Source organism: Anser anser, assembly GCF_964211835.1.
Source record: "Anser anser genome assembly, chromosome: 23".
Taxonomy (NCBI): Eukaryota; Metazoa; Chordata; class Aves; order Anseriformes; family Anatidae; genus Anser; species Anser anser.
The window spans coordinates 6,432,111-6,454,141 of NC_139744.1; the positions used below are offsets into that span (position 1 = coordinate 6,432,111).

The 22,031-nt window shown below is 47.6% G+C and overlaps 2 protein-coding genes across 4 annotated transcripts in view; one reads left to right on the forward strand and one right to left on the reverse strand.

The window, feature by feature from the left end:
* The window catches only part of LOC310885452 (acid-sensing ion channel 2), a 504,402-nt gene that overhangs the window by 73,453 nt on the left and 408,918 nt on the right, over positions 1–22,031 (reverse strand). The window lies entirely within an intron of this gene.
* LOC310885454 (uncharacterized protein) overlaps positions 1–22,031 on the forward strand; it is a 369,789-nt gene that overhangs the window by 30,015 nt on the left and 317,743 nt on the right. Inside the window, exons 1-2 of one of the 2 annotated variants that reach the window (XM_083808892.1) lie at positions 1–20,914; positions 21,203–21,921. The exon at positions 1–20,914 is cut by the window's left edge and continues 30,015 nt beyond it. In XM_083808892.1, the coding sequence (XP_083665018.1) occupies positions 4,077–5,012 (936 nt within the window). In that variant the 5' untranslated portion in view covers positions 1–4,076 and the 3' untranslated portion in view covers positions 5,013–20,914; positions 21,203–21,921. Of the gene's footprint in view, positions 20,915–21,202; positions 21,922–22,031 lie in introns of those variants that run through there. The other variant, XM_083808893.1, reaches the window with a different exon arrangement.

The following is a 22,031-nucleotide window of genomic DNA, read 5'->3' on the forward strand; positions in this document are numbered from 1 at the left end:
GTCACAACTTACAGGAGATTTTTGGTATCTGTGGGGAGTGATAAAGACTTGAGTTGTTATTTTTACTTTAATAACAGCCAAAATAATTTAAGGAAAGTATGTAAAGCCCTTTCGGCAGCTGGGGCCAGGGACACCCTTCTGTCCATGAACATCTCCCTTGCTGCTCCTTGAAAATCAAAGCTCGAGGCCCCCTGCAGCATCAGCAGGGCTGGGCCGGGGGCACTGCAAGGGGAAGGGGCCCGTGCTGCACCACAGAGCATCGGCCAGAGCATCACATGGAGGAAGGGACGTGATCTGCTGCGTCTGCAATCTGATCTTGTCACGGCAAGATCATTAATGACAGCCCTGGTGTGCACACAGAGCTGCGTTCAGCAAAGCAGCCTGCAGCCAGATCGTGCACACCAACGGGATGGGGCTGCCACTGATACGCAGCTGGAAAAAATCAAGGTGTATCTAATGGTTTTCCCACTGTGACACTGAGGAAGACATGAGCTCAGCCCATCAGGCAGGATCTGGCCTTGATGCTACATCTCCCCACTGGCTAGCAGGCGGCACAGACAACTGGGCGCCCAGGCAGAGCTGGCATTAAAGCACAGGATAAGGCAGCCGCTCAGATGCGTAGTTCCATGACTCAGAAACGCACTTGCTGCTGTGCTTTTTAATCAGCCAAATAAATTGTTCCGAGACCTTACAGTACATGGCAGTAGGAAACGAGATCCTGCTGCGGGTGTCAGAAGGGGTCAGCAGGCGACGCTTCACTTGTCCCTTCCCCCCGTCCTCGTGCCACCTGCCTCCAGCCACTGCCACCCATCACCCCAGCGGGCTCCCAGGCGAATTGAGGGAAGCAGCCTGCAGGGCGCCTTGCTGCTGCCAGAAATTCACGCCAAAGCAGCACCTCCATCCCACCAGCAAGGGCAAGGAAAGGCTTTGGAGACTCGAAGCTGTGTTTCAGCTCGCTGGGTTGTATTAAATGCAGCCGACTCCCCAGCCTCCCTCCCGCTGCACGCAGCGCAGGGTGAACTCACTGAGGCATAAAATAACTGCACAGGTGAGCTATTAGGAAACGCGTCAAAACCTTCCTTCCAAATCCATTACTCTGGTAACTCGTAAAAGTACCGTTACATCTGGGGCTTATCACAAACACACACAAAAAATAGGTCAGGAGAAAATGTGGCTGAACAGCATAAACAGGGACTGGAAGTTGAGAGGGCTGCAGCAAAGCCTGATCCCTTTTAGGGAGGTAGCTTGCATCCTCATGGTGCAAGACTGAAATAATGCCACTATTTATAAATGGCCCTTTAAAAATAGAAATGTCACTCTTCCTTGCTAGGAAATTGTCAGATTTTTTTTTCTCAAATACAGGTGAGAGGGGAGAGAAATAATAATAATAATAGTAATAACAATAAAAGACGTATTATATGCGTTATACAGGGGAAGATGCATTTTTTATTAGCCTTCTTACAGCCACATCGCCGCATCATTGCAGGGTGATGAAGTAATGGTGTAACACCTCTGGACCGCTCAGTGCTTGTGGCTCTGCAGCACCAGCAGCCTCTGTCAAACCCCAGTGCTCGGGGCCCCTCCAGCAGCCGGGAGATGGGGAGAGGGAATAGAGACATCGTCCCCATGCGCTGTGTGCCAAGGACACGCCGAAAGCCGTGCGAGAGGAGCCCACAGGAGCTGGTCTGGGGCACTGGCATTGGCGAGAGCCGATGGGTGAGATGACGCATGCAGGATTTTTTTTTGGGAACGCAGGTAGTCATGTAGCACTGTGTCAACAGGGAAATAGTGGCCGACCTCACAGTACTGGGGGAGCAGACTTAAAGAGGCGTTGATTCCTTCTAGACTAAATCCGTGATCGCTTTGGTACAAGGCAGCTGGATAAGAGGTCTGCAAGGCCAGGTTGCAACAACATCCCAGCAAAGCAGAATAACTATGTATACCAGAGGGATAGTATAAAGGACTGAAGGAAGTCAATGTGTGAAATAGATGAAAAAGCAGATAAAACGGCACATTTAAGTAGAAGAACCCAGAGCTGTTTCCCCAGAGATGGTATTTTCTGCTGCCATTAGTCATGAAGCACAAAAGGGGCAGCAGCCCATGACCGGTTTTCTGTCGAGAGCCTTGGCTTTGATTGCAGCGGCGCAGAGAAATCCCTCGCATCTCCTTTGGCGTAAACATCCCCATTCCCCCCCAGAACATCTCTGTGGCCCTTCAAAGAATCCAGCAGTAAATAGAGAAGCCAGCAACCTTGTCTTTCCTTAACAAATGGCTTTCAGCCAAAAGATCCAAAGTGCTCAGTGGCAGCAGCCTCTCTCACACACCCGCAGCACCTCCACACGCCTGCGGCTTCGGCTCCGCGCTGCTCCTGCCTGCTTCTGCCAGCCGAGCCCAACCCTCATTAACCCTCAGCCATGGCTCACTGAGAGAGAGGAGCCTGCAGGAAAACACATCTCTGGTCCAAATGCACCACTTCTGTTACACACATTGAGCAAATCTCAATGGGTTTCTTACTGCTAAATAGAGTAAGTCCTCCTGTGCATGCGGACTTGGTTGTCGATACAAGCCTCCAGCTTCATTTAGTGCCTATTAGCCTCCAAGGAAAGAAAACAGCTATTCCCCTCTGCAAATAGTGATGATGGTGCATGTATGTGGCACTTGCAAAGCCTCAGTGGATGCTACCGGTCCCCTTGCAGACTCACGCTCTCCACCAGGAATTTGGCAATGCACCTGGGGGCAAAATGAGTGCTGCACAGTTGCACTGAGCACGCTGGGGTCACCACCAGGAGAGCCGAAGGCCAGATGCACGGTAAAACTGCTGGGTCTTGCTGCTAGAGATGCCAAATGCAAGCCTGGATGGAGGAAGGACTCAGGGAGCGAGCTCTCAACAAGGGCTGGAGTTGGGAGCTCACCACGTTCCTCCCCAGCAAGCACGAGCTTTGCAGGCAAAGGCAGGGCAGTTTGCAAAAACAAGCTGCATTTCTTCCTCGATTTGTTCTTTCCTTAGGACATTCCGAAAAGCCAATTGTCAATTTTTTTTTGTTGTTCACTTGTGGGCCCTTCCGAGGATTAATTAGTTTGGAGTATTTGAGTCATTATGGCTTGGTGATTTTTGGAAAGGAAGAAGAATGAAACACAAGCAGGGAAGTGAGCAACAGAAACTCTGTGCAAAAGCACCAGAGCCTTCTCTACTTTTTTTTCACTTTTTTTTTTTTAAAAAAATAAAAGGGACCCTTTCTAGAAAGGCTGCCAGAGTAGAACAGCTCAGCTTTGAAGCATGCAGTTTGGTCCTGTAATAGGATTTTTAAATACAGATGTCCAGTGTTGCTTGGCAAGAAATTGGGTCTGCTTTAGCTGATTTGTGAGGGTTCAAATTCTGGGTACAAGCTGGCCCCACAGCTCTGGTTATTAATCGTGCGAGGAACAATGGAGCACGAAGCCCCAGCTCTGGGACACCAGCACAAAGCTGCAAGGAATAGCTCAGCAACCTCTCCTGCACAACACATTCAAAAAGAGCAATAAAAATGTATAGCAAATCATCTGCAAGATAGAAAGTCAGGTGCATGAACTCTAAGACCCTCGGTCAGCCCTTCAACTCATCAGCAGCTCCAGGGCTCAGACCCTACCCGTGAGAAACCAGCAGAAAGCTGCAGTCTACAGATTCATTTCCACCCATGAGGCTAGCAAGAATCCATGCTCTGAGTCAACAACTGGGAAAAGCACCGTGCTGTAACTTCCTTCCTGCTCCCCCAGAAAGCACCCACATCTTTGCCAACCCAAAAGGCCACTTGAAGCCTCTGCACATCCCATTCTCCCCAGGACATGCTGTGCTATCCACATTTCCTTGCTGGGGAGGGTAGGGGTGGGCCAGGAAAAAAAAAGGGGGGGGCGGGGGGAGGTGTTTAGAGAGACTTAAGTTCTCCAATTAATTCCCTGGCTCACCTATTCGAAGAGAAGGGAAAATTTCCAGCCTAGAAATCAAAAAAAAATCTCCCTACTTTCTATTATATATATATTATTATATATATATAATATAATAATAATAATAATGTTACATAGAATATATATCTTATTATATGTTTCTATTCAACATCTTCATTGGCGACCTTGATGAGGGAATAGTGTCCATCCTCAGCAAGCATGCCGATGACACGAAGCTGGGAGGAGTGGCTGACATGCCAGAAGGCTGTGCTGCCATTCAGCGAGACCTGGACAGGCTGGAGAGGTGGGCAGGAAGAAACCAAATGAAGTTTACCAAGAGCAAGTGTAGAGTCCTGCACCTGGGAAGGAATAACCACATGTATCAGTACAGGCTGGGGGATGACCTGCCGGAGAGGAGCTCTGCGGAGAAGGACCTGGGGGTCCTGGTGGACGACAGGTTGACCATGAGCCGGCAGTGTGCCCTGGTGGCCAAGAGGGCCAATGGGATCCTGGCATGCATTGAAAGGAGTGTGGCCAGCAGGTCAAGGGAGGTGATCCTCCCCCTCTACTCTGCCCTGGTCAGGCTTCACCTGGAGCACTGTGTCCAGTTCTGGGCTCCCCGGTACGAAAAAGACAGGGCTCTCCTGGAAAGAGTCCAGAGGAGGGCCACAAAGATGATACGGGGCCTGGAGCATCTTCCCTATGAGGAAAGGCTGAGACACCTGGGTCTGTTCAGCCTTGATATAAGAAGACTGAGAGGGGATCTTATTAATGTTTACAACTATCTTAAGTGGGGGAGACGGAGGGATTTGGAACCTCTTTTCAGTGGTTTGTGGGGACAGGCCAAGGGGCAGAGGCCACAAAATGGAGCACAGGAAGCTCCACACCAACATGCGAAAGAACTTCTTCACAGTGAGGGTGACGGAGCACTGGAACAGGCTGCCCAGGGAGGTTGTGGAGTCTCCTTCTCTGGAGATATTCAAGGCCCATCTGGATGCCTACCTGTGCCAGCTGCTCTAGGGAACCTGCTTTGGCAGGGGGTTCGACCCGATGCTCTCTTGAAGTCCCTTCCAACTCCTGCAATTCTGTGATTCTGTGACTGATTCTGTGATATGCACATGTGCATACATATAATAAAAATGATCTCAAAGTCATCTATATTATTCACAAAAGGACAAGGAAAATCACACAAATCAGAGCTGCTTGCACCAATGCACTTAACCCATCAGTTGTGAAACTACTTATTCTAGCCCCCTTCTCCACCCGGTCCCCATTAAAAATCCACTTTTCAGATGCTGAGCTCATTGTATTACCGCTCTGCACCACAGCAGCCTGTTCCAATAGCAACTAATTGCTAACAAGCTCATTACAAGACGAAAGCAGCAGGAGTGTAATGCTGGAATTTTTTTGCCTGTCTGCAACACGAACAGCTGGCCACCAAACCTAGAGGACTAATCTAATTAAACGCTAACAAAAATACCTATATCAATGGTGGAAAAACTACCTTTTCATGCAGGCATAAATGTTCCCTCCTCAAAGTTCATCAGAACTTTGTCAATTCCGAAGATGTTTCCGACCGCTGCGCTCAGGGGGAGATGGAGGATGCGTGATCTGAGCCCAGCTGCATGCTGCGAACACACACGCTGGCATCTGGGAGCACAGGTAAGGAAGGGAAAGCAGATGTTGGCAAGGGCACTTTGCTGTAAGAACAAGGGGACGTGGGGGTTGGTGGAAAGCTGCTGCTTTGGATGCAGGTTGCGTGAGTCAGGCTCGCTCCAGAGCTACTCCAGTTTGGCCAGAAAATAGAGGAATTGCTTGATCCTGGCTGATGTTTGACATATAGCTCCTTCTGCTTGAAGTATTTGCATTTCTTTGCTGATTGCTTCGCTCTGAGTCATGCTGGACATCAGCCCCCCCCCATGCACCCTCTGCTATGGCCAGCAGCAGGAGGGCCACGAGGTAGCAGCCACCCAAGCACTGGGCTGTCCCCACTTGGGGTAAGCGTGCCCATGGGTGCCGTGTAAGGACCTTGGGGTCCCTTTCCACCCTCCCTCCTGCAGCTTGGCACTGCAGCATGGTCCCAGGGGAGCTGGGCTTCAAGCCCATGCTCAAGTGCAGGATGCAAGTAGGGCGAGACGGAGCCCCGCAGCAGCTCCTCCATCTCCAGGTACTAAAGAAATCCAGGACAGAGAACACAATAGAAAACTGTGAATAAATCTACAACTCATCACCCCAAGCCAGAGCTAAAGCCCTTGTGCAAACCTTGCTGCCTGCACCACACGGGAAAGAGACTCCAAAGCTTTTTCTGATCCATTGTTAAAGTTCACGAGCAGCTAAATATTCACTTGCTTTATCACATCACAAGCAATTTGTTTTGCAAAGTTTATGAGTGTTCCCTCAAGGGCTTGGTTTTACAACACTTGTTTAACCAGGATTTTGCAAGCCTGCAATGAAACCAGCTTGCTGCTCACTTCGAGCTGGGTTTTGCTCATCTTTTGAACCTCTCCAACAAGCCCTGCACCTCTCAGCTCTCTCCAGTCCATGCAACAGGGGCAGCAAAATATACTGCTTCAAGGACTTCCACACCAGTGCTGGTGCAACACTAAATAAAGCCATTTTTAAAGCACTGTAGGTGCACTAATTCTGCATCGCTGACATCCAGAGCTTCCAAACAACTTTCTCAAGAGGCAGTGTAAAGCTAACCCACTGCACAACGCAGCCTACTGCTGATTTTCTTTCAAGATAGCAGCATGTTTTCATCATGATGAGCTTTAGCCTTATTGTGTATGAGCTTTTCTTCCACCCATTATTCAGCTGCTGCTGCTTTTTACATTTAGAAGATAAGCAATTAGCAAGTGAGCTCCGTGCATAATGCAATCAACTTGCAACAGGTGGGCTGCATCCCCCGACTCCGGCCGGGCTGCCCAAATCTGCACACAGGAACCTATTTCCTCTGTGTCTAACATCAAAAAGGGCATGACATTTACAAATCCAAAGGAGAGCAAGATGAAAACTGAGCAAGTGTCAGACTCATGCTAACAAGCCCTGATGTCTCAGAAAGCACTTCTAAAACAAACAGGTTGCCAGATATCAAGTATTTTTTCTCACTCTGCTGTTTAGTTGCTGGGAAACTACCATTTTTGAGGCATCTCACACCCATTTGCAATTGTAACTTGTTCCCTGACAGAGGTCAAACCTCTGTGCTCGAGTCCATCCAGCAGCGAGGTGAAGAGAGACTGTGATGCTTTAGATGGGAAAATTAGGAGTGGAGACCTGAGCACCCCTCTAGGTGCTGGGCTTTTTAAGACCTAAAGTCAGCAGTCCCACTAATAACCTGTCTTAGCACAGCATAAGGGCTCACGCGGTTGGCACCAGTGGTTAAGTCATCCCTTCATCTCCTCTGGGTGCCCATCTTTAACAAGAGAGGCAGGCAACGGAGGACAAAGAAGCAAAACCACTTCAAAAAAGTGGAGGTAAACCAAAACAAAATGCAGGATTTCCCATGGGAAGTTGTTTGGGCTTGTGTGCCTGGCTGTACAGAAGAAAATTGCACCTGCTCTAGAAGGCTGATTCCACCAGAGTCACCCATAGGGAATTTCTGGTTTATTTATTCTTATTTTTTTTTCCTCTATTTATTCATTTAACCCTTCTGGCAGTTTCATCCATGCTCCTGGAGAGCATCCCCATCCAGCCCTCACCATAAGGCATCCCTCACCGTAGTGCTGCAGCCAGGGTTGCTGCCACTAGTAATGGATTGAAGAGACCAAAGATCTGTTCTAGTGCTTTTTGTTTCACCTTCTTACAATCGTCTTTGTAGAAATGACATATTAAGCACTTCTATGTTGCAAAGCTGTTATCATGTTTTCTTTCTCATTTTCTTTCTCTTTTTCTTCCCCCTAAATACCCTTTTTCCCCAAATCCACCCTCTTTTCACACTGCCCTGGGATACTCAGATCAGGGCTGAGATCTCCATCAGCTGCAGGTGGTGAGCATCTCCAAGAAGTCAATGGCACCCTTGGTCCTGCCCTTCTGCTTTCCAAGCAGGACTTTTGGTGACTCACTCATTTGCACTAACCCTGCGCACCCTCCAGCTCTGCACCCAGCTCCAGAAGAACCAATATTCACATCCTTACTCTAGGCTGCAGCTGGAACTGTCTGTGTGCACCTCTGGTTTTATGCAAAGACCTGAAACATGGAAGGGAAAGATCACAGAATCATCTAGGTTGGAAGAGATCTCCAAGATCACTGAACCACTCCCCTGGGCAGCCTGTTCCAATGCCTAACAGCCCTTTCAGTAAAGAAGTTTTTCCTAATACCCAACCTAAACCTCCCCTGGCGCAACTTTAGCCCGTTCTCCCTTGTCCTATCACCAGGCATGTGGGAGAATAGACCAAAATAGATAGCCAAGAGGTGACAGTGGAAAAGGATGGGGTTCACAATAGCAAGTTGAACACGAGTGTGCCCTGACAGCCAGGAGGGCCAACCGTACCCTGGGGTGCATCGAGCACGGCATTGCTAGTCGGTTGACAGAAGGGACTGTACCACTCTGCTCTGCGCTGGTGCGGCCTCACCTCGAGCACTGTGTGCAGTTCTGGGCACCGCAGTACAAAAAGGACGTGAAACTGTTGGAGAGTGTCCAGAGGAGGGTGATGAAGATGGTGAAGGGCCTAGAGGGGAAGACACATGAGGAGCGGCTGAGGTCACTTGGCCTCTTCAGCCCGGAAAAGAGAAGGCTGAAGGGAGAGCTCATCACGGCCTACAGCTTCCTCATGAGGGTGAGTGGAGGGGCAGGCGCCGATCTATTCTCTTTAGTCACCAGTGACAGGACCCGCGGGAATGGTGTCAAGCTGAGGCAGGGGAGGTTCAGGCTGGATATCAGGAAGAGGTTCTTCACTGAGAGGGTGGTCGCCCACTGGAACAGGCTCCCCAGGATAGGAGTCGCTGCACCAAGCCTGTCGGAGTTTAAGAAGCATTTGGACTGTGCACTTAGTCACATGGTCTGAATTTTGGGGTAGACCTGTGTGGTGCCAGGAGTTGGGCTCGATGATCCTTGTGGATCCCTTCCAGCTCAGGATATTCTATGATTCTGTGAGAGCTCAGCCAAATTCCAACTGCTCTTGCAGAGATGCAGGCAAGGAAGAGCCCACGTCCCCTTCAGGAGGTTAGAGAAAGGCCCCACCTCCCCTTGTCCTTGAACTTATTTAGGAGGGGATGAAGGACTCTGTAGGGGCCTCTCTGTTTCTTTCCCTATGTGTTACACAAAGTTGAATTACCTTTTTGAGGCAGGGGATCATTTTCCATTTCACCTTTATATATTAACTGTTACGATATGTAAGGGCACCGTGCAGAAAAGCCTTTCCTTTTCTCAGCCTCCTCTCCACCAGTGGATCCAGGAACATGGGGACTCGGGCATGTCTCGCCAGCACCTTCCCCACATCACAACTGCCACCCAAAACAGGAAAACAAGCCAACGAGGAAGATCCCCAAAACAGTGGTGCCTGAGATGCTAATAAAAAGGCAGACTGATGACTCAGCCAGGCTAAGAAATGCAAAGAGGAGTGTATCGTGCACTATTTTTAATGTTTGGATAGCACGAGTCCCACCGCCCACCTCGCCTTGGGCACCTACCACAAACTCAAAACTCTTCCCCAGCCCTTGGCATCTTTCTGCACTTCTTGTCTGCCTGTCTGCAAACCTCTCCAGATGTTTCCAGAACCAGAAGGGTTGTTGTAACAGATTAGCTTATCAAATGCACACTGCTTCCCTTTTTGTGAGACAAAAAAAAAAACACAACACCTTGGCAGATCCTATTGGGACATTAAAAAGAACAAAATATTTCCTACTAACTCCTACACTTCTCATCTCCAGCCCTGAAACCACTGTTATTGACCACATCATTAACAATGCATTCAGAGATCATAAAATCACCCAAAGCCACGTTCTTGGACTGAGTAATCTCACGGTACTTGGTGTTTAAAGGCAAGCACTCAGGGTGCCTATGAAAACCTCTGTTTTGGGATTCTTTTAAATCAAAGTGCCTAATCCTCACAGTCAGAAAGGAAAGCTTGGAAATCTCATCTCTAGCACTGCCCAAGCCAGAAGGCAAAACATAAGAATTCAAGAGAGCCTTTAACCTTCTGAAAATGATATTTTTTCCTAACCTTCAGCTAAATATCAGGATTCTTTTCTGCAAAACCATTTGGTGTGTTTTCATGTGTAACAACACCCGTTGCTGTGCCGATATGCAACAACTGCACCTGAGTTGCTTCTATGCGGTGTGCCAGCCTGTGTAACGCCCCCAAACCTGCAATTTCTGTGGTTGTGCCTTGTTCCCAGATCTGCTTTATCTTTCTCAAGAAGTGGGGGATCTCGAATCCAGGAGTTGCTCCAAATTCACCTCCTCAGCGTTGGGAAGGGTAAGGTGTGGGGAAGACGGACCCGTAACTCCACCACACGGCCAACGCAACAGCCTTATAATGAAGGATTAGTTCAGAGGGATTAAATCTCCCACAGCACAAAGCATTGCTATCACCCCTAATTTACACATAGCAAGAGAAGGGCATTGTGTGAGGTTCCTGAGTCCTGACTCACAGGTTAATGCCACCTCCAGAACATTATGAGCCACAGATGCTTTAATTTAGCACAAAAATATGCAGGCAGGTTGACCAGGAAGGTAGGTGAATCAACACAGGTGCTGGTGAACTGCCCACTGCTTGGGAAATCAAAGGCAAAGGACTTCCTAGAGCATAGCAGAAGTCAGTCAAAAAGGTCTGTGTTCAGTACCATGCTGCAAATCCTGCTCAGGCAGCAGAGCGGAGCGGGTTGGACGCGGGCAGTGCAGGAGGATGCCCAAGAACTGACTGGAAAACTGTAGGCATCAATGGGAACAGGACAAAAGGCAACAAAGACAGCAAGAACAGTAGGAAAGGGATGAAAAGGAGATGGGGAGCCAGGGAAAGGCACCTGCAGTGATGCAGAGCAGTAAGGGGGGATCTTCTCCAAGTCAGAGGTGCAGGAGCAGGCCAGGAGCTTGTGAGGGAGGAAGGTGCCTGCCAAGCAAGGCAGGAGCATCCATCTGCCCATCTCTCTCCTCGCTCTGCTTGCCTGGCAATAAAGCCATGACAAAGACTCTGCCCTCCAGCACCATGAAAACACATGATTTTAGAGTCAGGAAGATCATATTTTTAAAGCCTGGAAATTGTATTTTAATTATTTAATGAGAGAGGAGCAAGCAGAAAGCATGACATGTAAATGGCCTCCTACAGCCACAAAGCCACCCCTGTGAAGCAAGGGGCCATTATCTCATTAAAAGGTTGGGGACATTTGTGTCCCCAACCCCAGCACAGAGGGAGAAAGAAGGGTCTGAGAGCAGAAAGGGCAGGAAAAACATATAATTACTGCTTCTGACCACATCTGGAAATTGATAATCCTGAATGCAGGGAGAACATAAGAGAAAGCAGAACTACTTTCAGCACAGGGAGAGAAGAGGAAGCAAAACTTGCAAAGAAAAAACAACTGTATTTTTTCAGAAGAAAACCATCAGCTTTGCATGCATGGCTCATCTCAGCCTAACTCTCCCTCCATGGCTGCTTACTCAATTGAAATATGTTGCTGGATGCACGAGAGCGAGCGTTGCTGCTGTTAATAAAACTCACAGCACCGCACCCAGATGCAGTCCTGGGTGCAATAAGTCATCGGAGACTTGTGGGAGGCTTTGACAGAGGGAGTATACAGATGCAGACATTATTAGAAACAGAATGATTGATGTGCTTGATATTATGGAGTGTGTTGATTTTATGGTGGTTTAGGTATCTGGCATTATGTGCACACAATGTCTGGATTTGTCACCGTATGCAGTAAATATTTTAAGTATTGTTTTGCAGTGAATACCTCAAGGCACGGTGATACCTTATGGTGAAAATATATTCCTGGAAGAAATGATTTTCTGTGTTTTTATATCAGTGATGCATTCAGCCGAGCAGAAACTGGTTTAAGTGCCCAGTAGATGCTTGATAACCACTCATGGCTACGGGCATCAAGCTGAGCACCCCCAAGGCCACCCTGAACTGCACACATACATCCACACCTTATGCCAGGAGGTGGAAGCACAGGGAACAGAGACCCTTTAATCCCTTAGAGAAGTCCCACTGCAACTACAAAACTCTTGTAAGAAAGCTGTGGCCAGCTGGGGGATGTCCCCTGATGTCTTCTAGAGAGCCTTCCAGGCTGCTTTCCTGCTGCAGTACAACAAAACCATGGGGCTGTCTGCCTGGTTTTCCATTGCTTTTGGAGGCACATGGTTGTTTCCACTAAATTTAGCAGGGAGCTACAAATCCCCATGACATGGTAGAGGTATCCTTGCCCTTTCCCATAGGCCATCTCCCTGCCTCCCAGCCACAAGAAGGGGACCCCCTTTCCCCCCAGCTCTTGAACTGGAGGCACTTCCCAAGGTGAGGTGCAAACCAAAGCAGCAAATCTGCCCACCACAAGCCCAGGCACAGGGCAAGAAGGGAAGAGAAAGCAGCCATGAGCTTTGAAGATCCCAAGGGATGGAGCCCTTCCAGGAAGAGCCACTATGGGCCAGGTGAGCCAGTACTGACGTACTGGGGAGAAGATGAGGTTTTATTTTGTACCCTTTCACCACCAGCCCCAGCACATTTTCACATAAGGAAAAGTTGAGTTTTGCATAAATCAGCTTCATTCATTATCTTTGTTCTTCCCCCCAAAAGTTCTGAGGTTCTGCTAAGAAAATAAACAGAGCCCCAACAGCGTGAAACACTTGGATTTAGAAAAACAATGGGTCTTACTTCCCATTTGAACACAGGTACATCAGTGCTTTTGCTGTCTGCACATCCCAATAATAATCCACATTGCTTATTTCATACTCACCCTCACGACCAGGCAGGCTTATCCTCTGCATAAGCAGTTTCTTCCCTCCCAGCACCTTAAGAAAGCACTGGTGGGAGAAGTTCACTTAAATTTCACTTGTAATTTTGCAAGTGATTGCAGACCTGTTTTCCTGGGTATTTGGGTCACTGCATTGGCCCTCAGGCAGAGTTCGAGATAACTCCATCTCTTCCCACTGCCTGGTTGCAGAACAGTGTGAGGGTTTCTCCTCACACGCAGAAGGAAGTTTTCAAACGTCTCATTTGAGAACAAGAGATGCAAAACACCAAAAACCTATTCAAAGTAGCTCTCAGTGACATTGCCACCTGGATGGAGAAAGATGAAGACTTTTTGGTGGAATAAGACTTTAAAAAGCAGAAGTCCTGGTCAGAACCCAAAGGACCTCATGCACCAGTTCCATGTGACATTGGACGAAACCTGAAGTATCCTCCATAACGAACACTGTGTAGGATCCACAGCTGCAAGCAGCAAGACCTCTAAGAGACCACAGAAACCAAACCCAAAGCAGGCTGCCAGCACTGCCCAGGGAGATGCTTCCAGTGAGCCTGCTCAAGCCAGAGGGAGATGCTGCTCAGTCTCCCTGTTTCTCAAAATGATGACAAAAAAACAAACAAACCGAACTCTCAAATCTATGCAGTCTTTAAAGTGGTTTGTAGCTAAAGGAGTAGCTCTAAGGTCCAGTTGCTCTTGCTTTTGCTCCTGCCCAGTGCTCAGACAGATTGGGGTCCTTCTGCAAGAGTGGGCTGGGAAGCACTGATGCATTAAGTTTAATAAAGCCACAGGATGAGGTTATTTATTTCTGTCAGTAACATATGTTGGGAGCATATGAAAATTTACATGCCCACAATGAGACACTTTCATTACATAAATTTATTACAAAATCCATAGTGAATTCCTTATCATGGATTCCCCTTCATTCCAGCTGCTGAGATGCTTTTAAAAGGCAAAAAGAAAAAACAAACAAAAAACCAAACCACAAAGGTTTCAATCTTTTCCAGTCATATTATGCAACTTTTCTCCCACACTGGCAACAGTAATTCCTGCTTGTGAATCACAGCTAATTATATTATAATAGGCCATTCTTCTTGATTTAATATACCCTATGAAAATCAGTGTGTGAACGAGTATGGTCATAAGATTAGTAACAGCTCGAGTTCTTAATTTATGTTCACACTTTATTATTGAAAAAATTAAAGCTCAAGGGTGTTGAGGAGGATGCTTTACTTCTGAAAGAAAACAAACTCAAGCAAATTACAAAATTGGGGAGAGGGGAGTGGAACAATCAAAAACAAATTACAAATACCTGTTCCCACTGCATGAAATTACAGCGCTCGGGGTGATGATAAAACACAGAGAAGAATTCCCAGAACTGCCTAAGAGAGAAATGAATCAGCTGCAACAGCACCGAGTTTTGCAACAATAGGGTTCCTGATGTTTCAAAAAGATAGAAGAAAAGTGTGGAGAAGACGTACTCCCAGCCACAGCAGATTCACGGGTTGCAGAATAGCATACAAAGAGAGAGAGAGAGAGAGAATGAGGGAGAAAAGGAAATTAGAAAAAAGGATAAACAAGTAAGAAAAACTGCAAAGGGGAAACAGAGAAGAAATGCAAGGGAAAAAAAATAAAGGAATTGCTATCAAGCAAATAGGCAGAGGGAAGCAAAGCATGAAGAAGCATCCCCCTTGCTAAGCCCTGGCCAAGCCTGACTGTGTTTTTAAGCTTTTTGAGGCTAGCAGTTAGATTTTTTTAGATTAGTTTTTAGATTTAGTTAGATTCTTTTCAGTTAGCTTTTTTTTTTTTTTAAAGCATGTGCAATCCATTACAGGTGGGATTTCCATGGCCCCACCTGTGTCCATGGCAATCTCCATCCCTGCAATAAGAAACAAGGCCCAGGGGGTTTAGGATAAATGGCTTTACCCTCAGCTGCACCCAGTGGCAAGGACAAACCATGGCAGCCCTCAGGGGATAACAGTCTCCCCATGGCCCTTTTCATTAAGGAAACTCTCTCAGCATCTCACAAAGGCATGGGGGCAGCAGGGAGCCCATGTCTGACTTGTTCCCTTCCTGCGGCTCTGGATTTCCACTGTATTTATTTAACCTCCTCACACTATTTTGCTTCCATGCCTACATAACACAAGAATTATTATTCTTTGCATTCTGTACATGTTAGTAGATGGTCGGAGGATCCTGGAGCAATTTGCAAATATTAATTAAGCCTTAGCAGAATCCCTGAGTGGTAGGTAACTGCAATTATGCCCCTAATTATATTAATTCTGCTGTAGGGCAGTAAGCAATTATTTGGAAACTATTATATAACTAAACCAAACCTATGTTGATGATTACACGTTTAGCATGCAACTAACAGGTATTTCATTTCCTGACTGATGGCTTTGGCATAAACGAAAAACAAAAAAGCATCTGGGGAAAAAAAAAAAGGCACTGAAAAGCCCTGCCAAAACCCCTCCTTTGTTTCTGCAGTCTGATTCCGCTCTTCAGATGCACTTGTCTCTCCTCTCAACAAACACCGTGTCTATGCATCCAAAACAGAGGGTTTTGGTCCTGCACTCCAATATGGGACCAGAATAGGACCAATAATAGGACCAGAAACTGGAAGAAGCTCAGAAGTTGCATGCTGGTAGTGGGAAGACCTTAGCTGAAGCATCTCCCAACTGAGCAGGTCTGTTCCCTTTCTCTCTGAAATAAGTCCCCATAGTTTCACCCCAAGCACTTGCCCAGGCCACATTAAAACCTATCAGTGCCCAAAGCTTAAGCAGTTGCTTGCACCTGGAGCCACATCAAGAAGCCTGGAGGCACGGCTGGCAAAGCATTCCGGAGGATATGGCAGCAAAAGCACTGCCTTTGCTTCCAAATTCAATACATTCAAAATAAAGTCAAAATATCCCCAAATTGGCCAAAAAGGTGCAATTGCATCTCTCCTTCCCAGCGCTCAGCCCACAGCACATCTGTGCTGACCGCCTATAAGGAGCCTCAACGCCAAGGTCTCCTCCTGCTGCAGACCAGAGCTTCTGGCCTCAGACCAAGAGAAAGAGTGACCGAAACACAGCCTCCACCCCAGAATGGCATTTAACCCTCAAGGACATCCTTCACAGCAAGTTCTTGAGATGCAGCACTACCCAGAGAAAAACACCGAGGGGCTGTGAAGCCACAAAATATCACAAACCTCCCATTTTCTCCTAAATTAGCCAGGCAGAGCACGTCTCCCAGCTGCCCCAAGCAGCCTCACCCTGCCCAGCTGAAGAGCTCAGACAGGAGCCCGGGCAGCGCACCTCCATGTCTGCCTGACAAATTCCACCGCGACCTTCCCAGCGTGGCATATTGATGGAGCTCGAGGACATTAGCGCTGACCCAGCAACGAGGCACATTCCTCAAATCAGTTTTATGCCAGCCTTTAAAACCCAATGTCATTTTTCAAATAAAAAAAAATAAATAGGCGAGAGTCAGAGAAGCTTTACCCGGCCAAATTGATTATCCGCAAGACAGTAAAGGATTGTTCCCACAGTCTGTTCTTGATAGCTTGTCTCCGGCAGAAGACCAATTAGGCAAGTTTCTATCCACCCTCACCCTTGAATCTTCTCTTCAGCTCGGTCAGTGTTTCTCTGCTCCATCCCAAATACATCCTCATTAGAGGCAACCTCCTCAAAGAGGCACATTCAGCTATCATGGCCATCCTTGGCTTGGACAACTTACCCAGCTCTGTTTGTCTTTCCTCATAAATCAAACCCTGCAGTCATACCTCTTTTATTGCTGCTGTCTTGCACGCTCTCCTCAATCTGTATTTTTCTCTTTCAAGGAGATGCTCCAAAGATAGAAGGTGAACAAAATACAATTGTGTTGTAATTGCATATTATCTTTCTCATTGCTGTAAGGATGCTGTTGTGCACTGTGTGGAAAGGCACCAGTAACATTTCTATCTGAAACATGGTCCAGTAAAAACTTCTGAAAACACGCCAAGAGAAGAGTTTTCAAAGAATCTGCATTTTCCAATGGGAACGTACTGTGGGAAATTATCAGAGTTCTGCTTTGACTATACAGTCTACACCTACAGAAGAGATGAAAAGCCAAGAAAATGACACCAAAAAGAAACCTTTTCTGAGTGTTCCATCTCATGAAAAGTTCTAATATAATACCATTAAAAGAAACTCAAACCAAGTGCCCTGGGAGATGGGAGGTCTGACTTTCAGCTTTATTTAACCCACGTCCTCCTGAAAGCTGGAATGGGGAAGGAGGGCCAGCTCCGGCCGGAACAAAACGAGCACCTTCCCCATGCCGCATGCCAAGAAGCACAAGGCACTTTGGCAGACAGCCACGCTGATGAAGATTAGCGCATCAAAGGGCTAATTTCAACTCCAGGAACTGCAAATAGCAAGGAAAATGGGAACTCCTTTGCACCAACCTGTGGCACTGCAGAGCCAAGCTCTGCTTGTTCCACCACGCTCTGGCTGATTGCTCCCCGCACCAATGGCTGGGCATCTTAACTCCTTCGTGAGCTCCTCTGCTCACATCCTCCTTTTTGCTGCCTTTCTCACTCAGCCTGTTGCCATCCCTCCACCCAGCAGCAGGGAAAAAAGCCGGTACAAACTCAGCTGCAGCACTAAGGTGACATTTGTCATCTGCTGTAGTCTATTAGCCTAATTTTTCTCGTCTCCTTGGGTTATCTGCTGAAGAAAGACAAACCAAAAAAAAACCAACCAGAAACCCCCACAATAATAATAAAAAGGACTTGGGTACCCACATTCCAGCAACATCCCATTTCAGAGTACTACATCTGTGATAATAAAATGCTTTGCAGAGCTGCTGGCTACCTCTGAAGGAGCTGGTTCTCCACAAGCATCAAGCTCCTGATGAAAGCTCCCAAATGAAGTAAGACGAGAGAACAAGCCCAGAGCCCAGGCCATGCATGCTGCCCAGCTCTTCTCACTCTGTGGATTTATTCAGGAGCTCTTGAAGTGCCCAGAGCACACCCACTCTCAAAGCACTCACCCTGCACAGCACAGCACCAACCAGACGATGCTCCTTGGTCTCTTCCACTCTTTTTCAGCAGCTCAGCACCCATCTCCCACCCAGCCAGGACCCAGAACTGGGAGGCGACCTCCAAGCGTGTGGGAGATGAGAGCCCAACAGGGAAGCGCTTGCAGGGAGCAGAGGTTCACCTCCTCCTTGCAGAGACCAGCACCAAAACGCACATGCCATAACGCACATGCCATTCCCCAGTTGACCATTCTGCCGAGCCAGCTCATTTCAATTTTTATTCCCCAGCCCAACCACAGTCCTAAGTCTCAGCTCAACAACCAACTCTGCAGAAAAGCAGGAATATCTGACTCTTGTGCAGGAAAAAGTGGACCCAAGATTACACTAAATCTCCTCAAATCTCTCTTTGGAACCACCCCATCTTTCACAGCAAGCATCGTTGCTTGCTGTACTTGGGCAGCACCTAGCACAGCTCAGCCCTAATTTCTCTTTGGATCCTTTCATGCTAACTAACACAAAACTAGCAATATTACTTAATGTCACTGCAGTCTGGTGAGGAGGGAGAGCGTGGACTTGGCACTGCTGCTTTAATGAGCAAGACTGAATCCAACTGGCTCCACACATTGTCCCTTCAATGGCACCCATACAAATCAGGAACATATTTAAAGCTTCAGCCCCACATCAGCACAATTAAAGGCAGCCCGCTTCCCTTCCAAAAGTAACAGCAAGCCAGATTTAAGTTATGTTTGGAACTGGCACGAAAAAAAATAAAACCTAGCAGAATAGCAGTCTAAAAGGGACTGGGTAAAACAGTTCGTAGTACAGTGAGCAAAATCCCCAGGCGAAGCAAACCACACACACGTGCTAAAGCTACTGTGCCACTGGCTACAGCACTGTGAGCCCTGGGGCTCGCAGATGCGCCGAGCCCACGGTGGAGACGTGCCAGTAACCGCCCGCAGCCACAGCACAGCCCGATGCAAACCCAGCACTGCAGCCTCATTAAATTAGTTTGATGAACATCAGCTTCACGCTGGACACGGCTGATCATCTGGTGGGAAAACATCAAAACAAAAGGCCATACGACAGCATTCTTTGGGCAGAGGAGTATTTTTAAAAATGTGCAGACCTGCAAGAAAGCAGCACCCAGGGCTCCATACAATGATTATCCCATGAAGTCCCTGTTCTGGGAATAAACAAAAGCGATTCAAAACTAAACAGCGAGCAAATAAAAACCACTAACGGGTATCGACCACAAAGCCTTCAAAGCTGCCCCATAAATCAGAGCCTTCACAGAGCTGCAGGCAGAGCCGAGAGCAAAGTCAGCTGCCCTCCGTGCAGACCACACCACGTCCCCTTGCAACGGGCAGTCAAGGTGACAAGTTTTATCCTGGAAGTTCTTAAATCGGGATGAGGCAATTAGTGCATAACTCCCAGCCCATGTGGTGTGCTAGAAACTTTCCCACAAAAAAAAAAAAAAGAAACAAAATACAAAGACAAAGAGAAATCAATACACACAGGGCAGGACAACCAAGATAAATATTTTGGAAACAAAAGAAAGCTCAGCAATATAAATCAACACCCAAATTCGAGTGATGCAGAACAAAGCTTTTGTCCACTTAATCCTGATACCCAGTTACAGATAGATAGGGCCATTCCTGCACAGGAAAGCAAACACCATCAACAGTCCTGACAGTTTTATATTACAGATTGGAATAAGTTTCTGAAGGACGCTAACTGCTCAACAGCTGCTTCCCTTAAAGCCTCTTAGGGTGGGAGCTGAGCACTTGTGTGCCCATTTACTCACGTAAAAGCCAAGTTTGTAGCTCCAGGTGTGGAAACGAGAGACCCCCCCTCACTGACCAAGGGGCACGAGACCTCATCTCGCCCCTACACAACCAGCCTCATCCCCTCACCCCGGCTGCCAAACACTGCACGTGGCCAAAAAAAGCCAGCTTGCACAGAGGCAGGAGAATAAGTCAGAAGTGAGTGCTCGTAACTAAGCTCAGCGCGACTAATTTTTACCATCTGTCCTGCAGCAGCAAGCTCCACAAATCAAAGCAACCCCCCCCCCTCCAGTCACATATATTGGGAAAAGCAACAAATCAACCCCCATGCATTATTTTTGCTGTTTATTCTCATGTAACCCTTTTTTTGTTTGTTTTGTTTTAGAAGCACAGTTGCCACACTAGCCTGATGATACACAAAGCAAGCTTGAAAGGAGAGGTAACCTCTTGCATGAGATGCACTAAGGGAGTTGCAAAGAAAAAAAAAGGACCAGCTCTCATGCAGAACCTTTTTTTCTGCTTCAGATCTAAGGGAGAACTTGTTTCCTCCAAAACACATCTGTTTTGGTCTTTTACTTTTTACCCAATGGAAGTCACAGCCCTACAAACATTATCTCACCTTCTTTTTGAGGCAGAAAACCTCTTTGGAGCATCCAAGCAGGTATAAGAACTGCAAAATACCCTTTACACTGTTATTTATTCAGTTTGCATTTAATCTTTTTCACCTGCTTTCTTCTCATCTGTACCCAAGCCAAGCCAAACAGGTTTCCTGTCCCTCCTCGGTGTTTTTTCCTCCTAGTTCAGGAGGAGAAGCAGAAGCTCAGGTAACCCAGACCCCAAGGGATGCTTGGGGCTGCCAAGCTCTTGATCCTTGCAGCAAACCCCAAACCCCAAGTTTCGGTTGCAGACAATGTGCTCTGGGCAGTGAGCTCTCTGGACACCCTGAGCTCACAAAAGCTGTTTTAGCATCTCCCCAAGAAGTATTTTTCTCTGCTTGGGATCCACGGGTGGAGAAGCTCCTCAGCCTGCGTTCAAGGACAATGCAGAGGTCACTGCTCTTTGCTCTAAAGCCCTGAGGAGGGAGGACGTGTTGCAAAGCAGGGAGGTGGCACTAATCCCTGCCTTTCCCTCCCAGCCTCCAGAGGCAGCTTTCTCAACCTGTGCAGGATGGTGAGCAATCACAGTGCTCAGCAGTCCTCCTGCAGAGTATTTAGCAACCAGCTACATCAAACAGAGCCTGTGTTCAGCAGGTGCCCCGCTGTCCTTTCACCCATGCCAAGCCAAAACAGCACTCCAGGCTTCCTGTTTCTTGGGTAACAGGATTCAAAGTCACTCTTCCATGCTCACTACAACTTGGAACACGAGTTCATTAAAACCTGCAGCCAGGGCCCTGTAACACCAAACAAACATCAGCACACTTGCGAAAGGGGGAACTGAAAATGAAAGGCAGCCTTCCAATAGGGCCTATATCTGCCTATTCCCAAATTTCCTTCTGCCACTGAACTGCTTTGCAGACTTGTCCTGCTAGAAAGGGCCTTTCTCAATGTTTTTTATTTATTTTTACGTTTTAACAAGTGTGCCATTTCTGCTCATCTTTTCAGCAAGATATGCTAACTCAACTGTCCCAAGAAGCTCAGATCATTCCACAAGGATTTTCTCTCTCCATCCCTTCACAATCTAGCAGCTGGTGAGGCTGATGTGACAAGTCCAAAGGGAAGACAACTCCTGGTTTCAGGTATGTGTCTCAGGCAGCACTTACAGAGCAGGGAATTTCAACTGCTCTCCTGCGTGTGGAGCAGCAACAGCTCAAAACTAGTTCTCTCACTCCAGATGCCAGCACTAGCAGAAGCAAGGGTATTTAATCACGTCTCTCTCTCCTGGCTATCTGCAGAGATAAGAAGAGCAGAATATTCCAGCACAATGAACGCCCAGCTGCTATCAACAAACTTTTAAAAGGTCATTAAAAGAGTCCAGTCTGAGCTCTCATTTAGAGCTCCTGCAACTTGCAAACAGCCCTGCAGGAATCTTTTAGGCAGATTATACTGGTGGTGGCTCACAAAGCATGGCACTCAGTTTCAGGGTTTGACCTTACAGCAGAATGCCCCTGCATTCTCCTGCCTTATGCACAAGGGCCCGAAGGCTTTCTGGAAGGTAAGGGCAGCAGCTCCAACTAGTAGCTCATTATTTGCCAAGCAAATCACACCACACAACTCCACACAGCTGCACAGGGAAAGTCAGGAGAAATTCACTGGGCAGCAAAGAAGCAGGCACCAAGTGAGCATGGGCTGCCCCAGAACAGGCCCACGTGCCAGCCCCACTCCCCCCCCCCCCCCCAACCCTGACATAACAGAGCTGAGCTAAGTCTCAGCCTGCATCTGCAGACAAAGTTCAGCTGAGGAAACTTTGCTTCCCAGCTGGGGGTGAAAAGAG